At 39.5% G+C, this 13,131-nt stretch overlaps 1 protein-coding gene across 2 annotated transcripts in view; it reads left to right on the top strand.

The window, feature by feature from the left end:
• LOC149205861 (putative E3 ubiquitin-protein ligase ARI8) overlaps window positions 1–13,131 on the top strand; it is a 446,435-nt gene that overhangs the window by 258,327 nt on the left and 174,977 nt on the right. For both annotated transcript variants that reach the window (XM_089395192.1, XM_089395193.1), the window contains exons 8-11: window positions 6,953–7,060; window positions 7,389–7,479; window positions 7,618–7,707; window positions 7,829–7,876. In XM_089395192.1, coding sequence (XP_089251318.1) covers window positions 6,953–7,060; window positions 7,389–7,479; window positions 7,618–7,707; window positions 7,829–7,876 — 337 coding nt within the window. The remainder of the gene's footprint in view (window positions 1–6,952; window positions 7,061–7,388; window positions 7,480–7,617; window positions 7,708–7,828; window positions 7,877–13,131) is intronic.

Genomic DNA, 13,131 nt, shown 5'->3' with positions numbered 1-13,131 from the left:
GGTGGTTGCCGACTGAGGACCATCTAGGAGAAAAATTTTCCCCTATGGATATCACCTATAGGCGGTGGGTAACATCTGACTCTAACTGATTTGTCAGAAGAGTGCAAAAACGTAGTTGAACGGGGAGGTCATGAGAACACTAGCAATCTCTTGGGACCGCAAACATGTTACCTGCACATGTCAAAGAGCAAGCACATGGGGCAACATGTTTTTGGTGGTGTCTTATGATCGCCCATACTTATATTAGGCCATAAAATTTAGCAAGAAATAAATATTATTCTAAATGAAATTCTAATCTAAATGCACCTATTCTAGCGTGATAAAACGATATGACCTTAGTTATAATGCGAAAATCGATATGCAATGCATCCTACCCTAACATGCATATTATTTCAGACAAATACTATGTGTAATCATAGAGCCAGTGTAACCAACATATCATTAGATCAACACAAATATGCTTGTCTATATGATTACTCTTGAAATAGATCCCAAAAGCCAACATAGACACAATCACATGGTGGATGATGCGGTTGGGAGCCGGGAAAATATGATATCCATTTGATATAGAAAGGAGTCCTAGATGAGGAAAAATATGTCAATCTAGAAGTGCGGAGCCCTTCTTCTCAGCATAGGATGGAAGATTGAATGATTAAATCCAAGAACTCCTTATCACAACGATGCAATCATTGTTCAGAATGTTATGCTTTGTGGATGTGAAAAGGTCATGATGGGAAAGAAAAAGGGACTGAGGAGATGGAGGGGCACAACAAACAGGTTGCTTGATGTGATGGTCATGTTGGATAGGGGCAATGATTGTGTGCTCATAATCTTGATGCTATGCTTGGGAAGAGGAAATACATCTTATATGTGGTTCTTTCCCAACATCATACTCAAGAGGGGAAAAGGACTCACTAACATCGATGATGGCATGGGAAATGGCAAAGCAAGGGTTCATAGATAGTGCAACTATGACTTTGGAATCTTGGAGAAAGCAAGGGAAAGTGGGGCTCTCTTTGTGGTCATCATTGTCATCATAAATGGGGCCATCTACTTTCCACAATTCTTCTTCATGAATGGGAAAAAGAATGATCCTCCCTTTAACTTGTGTGAATGGGAAAATCATCATCAACCTCATTTTCCTTGTCGGTATCATAGATAGGGTCACTGTCAAAATGATGGTCACCTACATCCCATTTTCCTTAATTAATGCATAAGAAACCATATATGTCATCTTCCCGGGGAGCTACAACATCCATACCTTCAAGATCCCTTTCTTGAATGAGAGACTCCACTTCAACATGTTCATCCTTATGGACTTCCATGTGGCTTTCATTTATGCCATGCTCATTCCCAATTCCTAAACTTGTAGCTAGAAGGTCCTCCATGGGATCATGGTCATCGTGATCCTTAGGGTTAGTCCATCCTTTCATATATCCATCATTCTCATGAAGGTCTCCCACATTTGGATTTTTTTTTTAGGGTGACCTTGATCATCCAATTGATTACATTCTATGGGGCTTTGTGATTGATTATAATATTTTTCATTGACAAGATCAGTCAGGATATTGAAAGCACAGGTGTGGCGAGCAAACTCAAGGAGACGATTAGGATCTTTCTCATAGGCACATTTTACTACGTAAAGTTCCTTGCTCTATATGCTACAATATCTGAGTATGAAATCTTTATCCATGTTCTCCACCAAATCTTCATAAAACTCAACACATTGGTCCACAGTCTTTTGTAGTTCTTGAAAGTCTTGATCATTGAGTTTTGCGAATAGAGAACCAAGGGTATTTTCTTCTTGACAATAAGCCATTTTTCATGATTTTTCATATTAGGATTAAAATGGAGTCACCAGGGTGAATCCAAATGCCTTGATAGATGCTTGCTTCACCCGACAAGCATTAACTTTGAAGTTCAATGAAGAACTAGGGCTTCTTTCTTGCAATGGAGTCGCCAAAATGATATATCAATAATGTCGTAAGGGAACAAGACACATGCCTCGTGTCCTCGACAATGACGCTAAAAATGTAACTGCTCAATCTAGCAGGGTCCTAGGACGGGTTCTTAGAGAGAAACTAGTAGGTCAAATGGCAAGAATGGAGCAATAGCCCATCGTCACCTCAGCTAAGGCTCCCTGCGCTTTACAAACTTTCACCGATGGGAGGGGTCCCAATAATAGGTCAATCACTACGATTGGTATATCAATGATCTAAAAGCAGTGATTTCAAGCACTTATTCAAAGGAGAGACTCAATTGAAAGAGGTTTCTTGCTCAAGAAGCAAGGTGGATGGCTCTCTAAGAAGGGCTAAAGGGATCCTAGGCTTAAGGATGAAGGGTTATGTCATGAATGGACGCCCTAGACCTAAGAATCCTAGGGATGAAGGGTTATGTTATGAATGGACGCCCTAGACCTAAGAATCCTAGGAGAATTGGTCTCCCAAGATGGTCCTTGTGAAATTTGATTGTTAAAGATGTGGGACCACCAAGAAGCCCAAGTGGAACCAAATAAGGTCAAGGGCTTCAAATGAAACTTCAAACAAAAGGGTCTTGACCAAGTGAGGGATGGGAAAAGGACCAAGGAAGCTAGATTTGTCTTGAGACTTAGTGCAATGATCCTCAATGAAGCCACTAACGAATGAAGCCTAGGTCTAAGAACAAAGTTGGAGCTAGGGCTTGGAATAATTCCAAATCTAGCCACGATATTGATCTCAAAATTTGTGAGGGCCTAGAGGACACCCTAACACAACTATTGACCAACTTGCTCACCAAATGGATGGTTGCAATAAAATTCAGGTGATTCCCTTTGAGACACTAGGGTTAGGGCTTAGAGAAAGAAAGAGAGGAAGGCAAATAGATTTTCGTTGAAGTGATCACCAAGGATTAGACCAATGCCTAGTCTATTGGGAGAATGGATTCGATGACATCTCAACGTATGGAGTATCTTGTGCACAATCAAGGAGTTCACCAAAAACTTCGTATGGCCCTAAAGGCAACAACTAGGTTACCAAGAAAATTTATACTTCTTACTGCTGCAATTTGATGGCTTATCTAGGAAATTTCATAGATAATAAACCCCTAGGAACATTCATTCACCATACTAGACATCTAGCATATGCAAAACCCTCACAAAATCAAATTTACACTTCAATTAGGGCAGAAACATAGATTTCATGAGCAAAAATTCCATACATTATACATTTGACATAAAATAGGGAAATATACCATGAAAGAGTACTCACAAGCATAGCGAATATATCCAATCATCAAAGAGAGAGAAAATCGAAGCTCCAAGAGTAAGACAAAATTTCCACATATCAAAGTGGATCAAATATTATCCAATTCGTCCTCTAATAGCTATAGCAAAATTATCAAGAAGAGATAGCATCCAAATCCAAGCGATGATGAGAGGAGAATGAGCCTCTCACCAATTTATATCATCCTCTAAGGGTCGATTTTCCTAATTAGGCCTAATGATGCCCAAACTAATAAAATAATTTGCAAAATTAACATTACTTGGTGACAAGGCCACCAAGATAGCTCCATAATACAAAAACAAGCATCTCAAGAGGGCAGATGATAGATACAATAGGTCGAAGGGCCCTTGAAGAGGCCTAAAGGAGTCCAATATGTGCCAAAATGAATGGATGGACTCCAAACATAGTGATAAAGGGGGTGGCCCCTTGATATTTGAGCAAATGACTTGTGGTGCCTCCAAGTGGCTATGGGGGCACAAAAACATCCTCCTGAGCCTCCAAATGGATCGAAAAAGCTTGTATCACATCTGTAAGGGTTGAAAGAATGATGCAAGCCCTCCCTTTGTCCCCCATAGTGAGACACATCCTCATCTGGGCCCTGGTTCAACTACCAAGTGTGTGGTGCAAGAGTGTAGCCGGTTGGGAAATGTGGTCCAGGTGCATCATCATCATCCAATAAATGGAACACGAAAAAGCGACTGAACGATCCCATGACTTGGCGATCTACTCTCTACTATGGTGGAGGCCCATGTCTCTCAGCCCATGTCTCTCAACGCTCACCCTTCAAATGCCAATATAACCCTTTGGATGGCATGGACCCCATATAGGGAGACCAGACCCAAGATGTAGACCCACTTGCAATCTTGTATAAGATCCAATGCGTCCCCTCACCTTCTAGTACAACAAATCATTAGTGCAATTGAGTAAATGAGCTTACAAATCATGGAACCAAATTGACGCTTCATAGTGGCATGCCCTTCCATAATGGGCTTTACAATGCACAATTGTCTCCAAGTTCAAGAAGAAGGTTAGCCAAGGACCCTATTAGGTGGGTTCAACCTCTAAGGGGAGTGACATGTCCATGGTACATCCATCAAATGGTAGGTGGCATGTGATATAATGATGGAACAAAGTGGGGCATCAGGGGAAGGCTCCAAGCCACATGCCACAACACAAAGGTAGCCATGATAAGGGAAGCCGACACTTGGGTGTATGAATCATGTACCCTGACCTTTGTTTTATCACCCTTATTGATATGCCTTCACCTTTTATTGATTTTTCTTTTTATAACTGCTTGGGGTTCCAGGGGATGAGAGCATGATGTGTAAGATATAACAGTGAATAGCCCTTTAAGGTAGGGTAGTTCATCGCCCACCAAGGGTTTGGACAATCATGGGTTCCTTAATGATGTAGGGGGCAATATAAGGGGCCCTAGGAATGAGGGTGATGGCCATAATGATAGGGGCAAAGTTCATGTTGGATTTTGCCCACGCGCTAAATTTGTATGTCCAGGCCATCTTTTGCATTTTGTGGTACATTTCTTGTTGAGAGTGGCCAACTTATGCTTTTTCCTTTCTTTCTAGTTGCATGAATCTTCGGGGAATCGCTCCAAGCCCGACCCAAAGTGTGGACAAGGGGAGGGGCAAGCTAACTCCTTGTGGACAAATATGGACCCAGATGGGAAATGTGGTGAAAGGGGTTATAATGAGCGTAAGGGAATGATGTATGTGGTGTTGGGAAGCAGGACCACGCAACCAAAATTGGGATCTCCCATGTAGTGCCGCCCCTAAAGATAGTAGTCAATAAAGGAGATTCCACGAGACTAGGGTAAAAGGTTAACCATCAAATTGGACCGAGGAGACAAGAGTACGAATCGAGTCTACTCTTTTTGCCGAATCTTCCCACTAATCCATGCCCAAAAGTGTCCATGATATGTAAACAAAAATACCCAACTACACAATGAAAAGCCATACCTTCGGGGTTTGAAGGCCCACTGTCAAACATACAATCATAACAGAGGGGCGAGGGAGCATATGGCTGGCTCAGATGCGGAGATAGTGGCACATCGAGCTATCTGGTGGCTGCAAGGGGTTGCTTGCTGCCGGCTGAGGACCATCTAGGAGAAAATTTTTCCTGCATGGATATGACCCACAGGTGGTGGGTAACATGCACTAAGTATTGAAACAGGACATATACCGTAGCTTTTGTGACCAATTCCCCTCAATTTATAAGGCAAGGAATTTTTAGCTAAGAACCTTCCATAGAAGTGAGTAGTTCGGGTTTTACTAGACATGTCTATTACCTGAGCCATTGTGATATCCTTCCCCAATACTAGCCTTGTGTTTGCTTTTGATAGCTTAATGCACTTATGACTCTTCCTCCCCATAGATATTTGGAGTTGGGGCCCTTTCTCTACCTCTTCCTTTCTCCTAGAACCTCTTAAAATCTTGTCATCTGCATTGGGGAACCTTTCTCATGCACCTAGCTCAGACTATTAGGCAGCTGACTACCCTCTCCATTCCCATTCAAAAGCCTATCTTGCGCCTTTAGTAAAGAAGAATCTGCCAAACTCATTTCAGTGCCCTTCATTAAAGGGATATTTTCTAACTAGCAACAAAAGGTGGTGTTACACTTATTTCACTCTCTTGTTGTATCATTTATTTATTTATTTTTTTTCTTTTTTGTCTGTGTCATACATTTCATGAGGAAACCCACTAGGCACTTCCCTTCATTGCAAGGATGGCACCTAAGGTAAAGGAGATTCTGTAAAAGCTCGAACCTGTTTTAGATATGTTCATTAAGAGCTTAACATGTCACTTGTGGGTAGGGAGGGTATCACTCCTCTCAATCACTCAAGCTAGACCCAATTGACATCTCTTGTTGTATCAGCTACAGGGTCTTTTGATCTGTTTGAAGGTGGACCTACCCTAACGATGGAGCTTGCAATGGCTTCTTCATTCCACATATCTCCACCCACTCCCTGTCATCTTGAACTTCGCTTTCGAGCTAAGCATTGGAGTGGCCCTTTCTTTGTCTTGATACCCATTCCTAGAAGCTTCACCCTCCATAGTTACCTTGAGTCCTCCCACTATGAGGACTGGAAGCCCGTACATTGGGTTTGTGGAATATTCTTTCTCATCATCAATCCCTAAACCCTGCAAAACCCTAAAATGACATAGTTGTCGTTGCTGTCCACCGTCCTAGAATCTCTTCTCCCTATCTCAAATCTTTTTCAAAAAAAAACATTACCTTTATGTGCTCCCTCTATGGAGATGGGGAAGGACAATTTCTACAATATTTTTGGTCTCTGCAATTCTATATGGGGATGAATTGGAGCTGTGCACTGATGTTATTAATGATTCTTTTGTCTGTTCAAAGCCCAAAGACTACCACTCGCTGACACCCAACTCTAAATGCAAGAAATTCACAGATCTGTTCAAAGCTCATCCAATCATTGCAACCACAATTCGGGTTCAGACACCTCCAAGGCCATTGCTGCTCAGGGATGGACCATACCGCTGTATTCATCCAGAGTATTTTGTTATGTGATTTACCAGTATAAATCCATGTTTTTTCTCATTCAGAATGTTTAGATATGGTTAGTTTAGTTAGATTCTTGGCATTTTGAAGTAGATCAATCAACATTATAATTTTTTTCTGACGTACACCTTGATTTTACAATGGAATGCCAGGATACTTGCCAATTCAAAGCCTTGCCCAAAGTGCAAACGTCCAATTGAGAAAAACCAAGGTTGCATGCATATTACCTGTACACCACCATGTAAATTTGAATTTTGCTGGTATGTCTACCGTAACCATTTAAAATTTCAAAGTTCTTTTATGTAGCACTGTGTTTGTTTTGAAGGTCTGAAAGTTTCACATATGTTCATTTGGCTTTTTCTATGAATTCTTCCAAGTTACATTGGTTAAAATTCATATTTGGTAGACTGCTATACGAAGATGATAGGAGTGAAAACATGATCTGAGCTTCAAATCACACGCAAATAACTGTTCATGCATCTTGAACTAAAAGTGTTTATGTGTTATGAGAAAATCACTTACTTCTGTACGGAATACTTGCAAATCAGATCACTTACTTCTGTATGGAATACTCATGAATCTGTGCAGGCTTTGTCTGGGTGCTTGGTCAGATCATGGTGAAAGAACAGGTGGTTTTTATGCCTGTAACCGATATGAGACAGCAAAACAAGAAGGAGTTGTGCGATACTTGTCTTATTTCCCCTTATTGCTGGATCAACAATTTTGCAGTTTTATGTTTGATGGCTGATGTGAATTTTTCAATCTTAGCCATTGCATATATTTGTTGCTGTTTCTTATGGTGTACTTATATCTCCAGTATGATGAATGTGAGAGAAGAAGGGAGATGGCGAAAAATTCCTTGGAGAAATACACTCATTACTATGAAAGATGGGCGACAAATGAATCAGTTTTGTTTTGCTTTCCTGCTCTAATTTCTTTAGGGCATGTAAGATTCTGTTGGTGTTGAAGGTTGTCCACTGCAGCTAGAAAAGAGCTTCTAACTTTGTGATCTCCTGTGTTGGGTGCAGTCCAGGGCAAAGGCACTTGCTGATTTGCAGCAAATGCAATCTGTGCAGGTATTAGTTGCACTTGCATTCTATTTGCTCATAAATAAATTTATTGGCATGAGTGACTAAAAAAGTTATTATCTCTATTAGGTTTATAACTAAGTCAGCGGCCTTTTCCCAATTGTCTATAAAAAATTATGGAGATGTACTCCTTATTTCTGATGACACTTTTCAGAAAGCTTAACAAGCTTTATATTTGGTTGTAGCTTTTGTAGTTTTTATGGATTTGGATTGAATTTTCTGGTATCCGGGGTTTGTGGGTGGAGGTATAGGTATACGATTTTCAAAGTCAGAGAGCTTGGGGTTGCGGGGAGGGGGAGGAGAGGGGCTGTGTGTGTGTGCGCATTGTGTGGAACATATGTATATATTATCAATACTTGTACATATATTATCATATATTATACATCACATATTCGATATATGCAGATAATATGACTCACACCCTAAGACACAATGATAAGAGATTAATAATATTATATATTATATACTATATACATGTAACTTGTATACGAACCCTACGTGTAACATATATACCTGCACCCACAGACCTTGATTACTTAGTTACAATGCATATCAAGACTATTATGCACTTATCTCATATATAATCACTATAACCTTAAATATGTATGTATTTTTTGAATTAAAGCTTCCTTTGAGTATTAATATAAATAGTGTGCGCAAGGCTTTAATTAAAAAAATGGGCCATGAATGCAGCCTTGCGCAAACATAGCCCACGAAACAAAATTCTGCATGGGCTGGCTTAACCAAAACACTTATCTAGATGTTGAGAGCAAAATAAATGGGCTGGATTAGGCCAAAACATTTGGAATGAAAAATAAGAGATCATAAAAGATATAGGGCAGAATTCCAAATATAAAGCACTAAGAAATTATTGTGTTCGCTATAGAATGGGGTTGCTTATGGTCATTTGGGGGTCAGCTCCATCAAGTGACTGAAGGATCCACATTAGCGGGCTGCACAAGGTCCCATCCAGTGCAAGCAGGATCTGAGGGCTTGGACTTCTTAGAGATGGTCAAGGTTAGAGTTGGAAAACATTTATCATTTTGCTGTGGTGTTGGATTGGCTTAAACGAGAACACCCATGAGCAAGATGTTGAGGGCAAGAAAAACAGGCTCAGTTATGCCAAATACTTCAAATGTAAAACTTGATATTATAAAAGACAAAGGGCACAATTCTATGCCTAAATCACTGAAAAAATGACCATGCTAGCAGTGGAAAGAGGTTGGTCATGGTCATTTGAGGGTGAGCTCCACTGAATAACTAGAGAATTGACATTGACACTGTGCATATCCATGGCTAGCAGGATTTGGGAGCCTGGACTAGTGTTACATTTATGGGCAATATATCACCAATATTGTGATATGTCACAATAAATTCCTGAAGTTGATAGTATCAGGTCTATTTATTGCGATAATTTCATTTTTTGAAATTAGGACAATAAATTCAAAATTTTGTGATAAATTCTGATAATATCACAAGTCGATGCAAATTATTGACCTGATGCCTCAAACATGTTTCTTAACCATTTTTTGGTTTTTTGAACTTCATTTTATGTAAGTGAGTGAGGAGGGGATTGAGCTTTGAGGATACTATGACCATTTTACGTCAAGGAAACTTGAGGAAATCTGCTGTTTTCATTGCAATTGATCGAGCAATTGTGGAGTGCGGATTTACTCTGATCTACTCTATGCATATTCCAAAGTTTGTAGAAATATTTATGCTTGTGTCTTCTTTGTTTTTCAAGATTTAGTGTAGGGCTTGCAATGCCCATTAGATATACCTCTTGTTGCCCTTTTTTAATGGGATTTTTGACTCTTAAGTAGCTCTGATATTTTAATTGCAGCATTCGTTAAGTTTTGTGTTGAATTGAATTTCCCCATTGTTTTGTTTCAGAGGTTTAAAACTTTAATCAATGCCCTACAAAATGTCAAAGCCATTGGACCCAATGTGGGAGCATGCTGAACCATATAAGGGTCATAATAGATTGAGGTTTAACTGCAAGGTATGTGGAATGGAAATGTTCAGTGGAATCAGCAGCTTGAATTACCACCTTGCCAAAATCCCTGGGCATGAAGTGGATTATTTCCTTGCATCTACGCGATGAATTGTTCATACTGCATATCAATCAATTTTTGATGTTGCTAGGAAGAGAAATTAGAGGAAAGAAATGAAGCTCAAGCTTGGAAATAAAACATCAAGAAGCATCTCAGGTGTGGGGGAAACCCAATCCTCGACCACATCTTCTATAATGCCCTCGGTATCCTCACATTTCTTTGCATTGAGCTCAATGCTTAGAAAACAATATAAAACAAGGGAGAAGGAGGAAGACAACAGTATTATGGTTAGATGTTTCCTATGGAGTGACTTTCCTTTCAATGTTGCGAAGAACAATATATTCTATAATTCAATGTTTGACACTGCTAGTATTGTTGGCTTGATGTACAGTGGCCTTCCTGTATTGACTTTAAGGTGCCTCTCCTTCTAGGGGATAAGATTGATTGCACTGAGAAATTGGTTGAGCTTAGGGAATGATGGGAGATCACTATATGCACCATTATGTTGAGCAGATGTGAAGGGCAAGTCCATTCTCAGTTTCTTGGTTAATTTTCCCTAGGGTACACTGTACAATGCTTATCAAATCTATTGATTCGTTTGTGTTTGAAAGATCCACATTTACTATGTGAATTTTTGGATGGTTTCATACATGAGATAGGCCTGTAGACTTGTAGTATGTTGTCCAAGCCATTATGGACAATGCTGTTAATTATGTTGTTGCTGGCAGGTTGCTTACTGAGAGCTATTGGACTGATTGTGCTGCCCATTGCATTGATTTGATATTAAGAGGACATGCGCAAAATTCTTGCAGCATGGAAATCATTGATTTAGCTTGGAGTGTCACGAAGTATATATATATATATATATGACTGATTGTGCTGATTTGATGTTAAGAGGGCATGTGCAAAATTCTTGCAGCATGGAAGTCATTGATTTAGCTTGAAGTGTCATGATATATATATATATATATATATATATATAATTAGAGATATGTTCTCATGCTCATGAGACAGTTCATAGGGAACAAGAGTTGATTTGTCTTGCAATCATGTGTTTCACTAGTAGCTTCATTTCTCTTTAGTCTCTCCACATTCTATGGCGGAGTTATAGATGATGTTTTTTTCATATAAGTGGAATGCTTGTGTCTAAAGCTCTAAAGGGGATGGGCAAGCCATAGCCCAACTTGTAAAACACAATCAATGTTTTTGGATGGGATTGTAGGTTTTTGTGTGCCATTGGTGAACCTTTGGTAAAGGTTCTTCATTTGGTTGATAGTGACTGCTACCACAAAATCTAGCAGTCCTAGTGTAAACCCTGCCCAGGTAGACATAGATCTCGTGGAAACAAGAGATTGGCCACCACTGTCACCTCAACAGCCTTTCTCCAGTTATTTAGTGTAAGTAAACATCAAGGGAGGCTTCCCTATATGCAAACCACATAAAGGATAGTCAATAATGAGGTTCAAGGTGATGCATAGGTCCAATGATTGGGATAGGATACTAGTAGAGCTAGGAGGCCTAAGATGTTCTTTACCAAAGTTCAGGCACACTATCCTTAGACCACATAGAGTGCATTTATGAGTTAGGTTTGATAGATTTTCAATGATATGTCATGTAATGTCATATAACAACTAGAAGAAATAGTCTTACAATAGTAAATCAACAAAGGATCAAGACTATTAATGAGATATATAAGGTTTAGGGTTTGCAATGGAGTTTTTATCGTTGAAACATGCGTAAAACCATAGTTTAAAAAATTGGAACCGGGTTTTTGTTGAGAAATCTAGGGCATAAAGATTAAGTGATTTCTCTTCTATTAGTAACTGCTTGTGAGTTATTTTTACTTCTTTAGATTAGGATATTCGTTTACTTAGGTTATTAGTGTTCTTCTTCATCAAACAACTACCAATGCATAAACCATAAAGAGACAAGAGACACAGAATATAGGCTATCAGCCAGGGCCAAAACCTCTCCCACTTGAGAGGAAAACCTGAACAATTTTTTCTTCTTATAGAGATTCCAATTGACGAATACCAAGACCAAGACCCTTGACCTATTTTCCACTACACGACCAAGACACAAGTTCCCTTGATGAGATGCTTAGACAACGATAGTCAACTTTTTGCTCCTTCCCTTTTCTCGACTCCTCTTCCACTTCGACTTCCTTCTACTTCAAACCTTTGGCCTCGTTGAACTAGGTCTACAATCCTAATTCAAAAACCCTAGCTTATGCACAAGACCTTATCTTATGCCTTCCCTTTCTTCACTTTGGATAGGGTCTTCTTCTAGCTTGACATGACTCCCTTTTTATCTTGACTTTCTTCCAACTTGGCTACCCAATGAGGACTGTTATTCTTCTCAACTTCTTCTGCTACAACTGATCTCTTGCTACCTCACACATGTGGAGCATATCAACCCAAAAATAGACTAGAAATGAGCTCGAATTATACTCTTCCTTCCTTTGCTTGATAATAAGCTTCCTCGCTGCACTTCACACCTCTTACTTCAAACTTGATGACCACCGAAATTCTCTGCTTGAAATGATACTTAGCTATCCTATAAATAGTTGTTTCCTCATCAAAATAAGCTTACTTGACAGCAAGCTGGGTTGACATGTCATTTGGAGAGGTATTGTTATTGTTCTTGAAGCCGACTTGAAAGGAGATACTTGTGCTTGTCTTGGAGGGCTATTTGACACTTTCATTGACTCTCATACAAATGTAACATGCCAAGAAGGGTCTTTCACGCATGACATAGACTCAAATTAACTTTTATGACTAGATGAAAAATCCTAAAGGCACTCAATGGGAGCCATCACTAAAATAAAATTCCTTGCTCATGAAACCCATGAGACAAGTATTACAGTAATAATTTTATTTTTCTTCTTTTCATCAATTACATAAAATCACAATTACACGTCATTATGAAGATCAGAGCTAGTTACACTTTTCAACATTCCCTCGTAACTAGGAAGGTATTCATAATGGTACTTGGTCATTCTCAATCTAAAGAATTTCTCATTAGAAGAGTCAGATTGGTAACCTATTTGTTTAGCATCATATCAACTAGCATTGTCACATAGCAAGGCCTTGACTAACGACTCTATCTCTCCACAAGATCTGAGCACAATGCTGACGAGACCAATGATGTATAAACACCCTCATCATTGTCTCTCTTGGAACATACCCA

The sequence above is a fragment of the Pinus tabuliformis genome, chromosome 1_2 (assembly GCF_031772625.1).
Source record: "Pinus tabuliformis cultivar Carrire ecotype Pingquan chromosome 1_2, CPIR1, whole genome shotgun sequence".
In the NCBI taxonomy this organism is placed as follows: Eukaryota; Viridiplantae; Streptophyta; class Pinopsida; order Pinales; family Pinaceae; genus Pinus; species Pinus tabuliformis.
The sequence above is the reverse complement of the archived record's forward strand: the minus strand, read 5'-3'. Positions and strand labels throughout refer to the sequence as shown.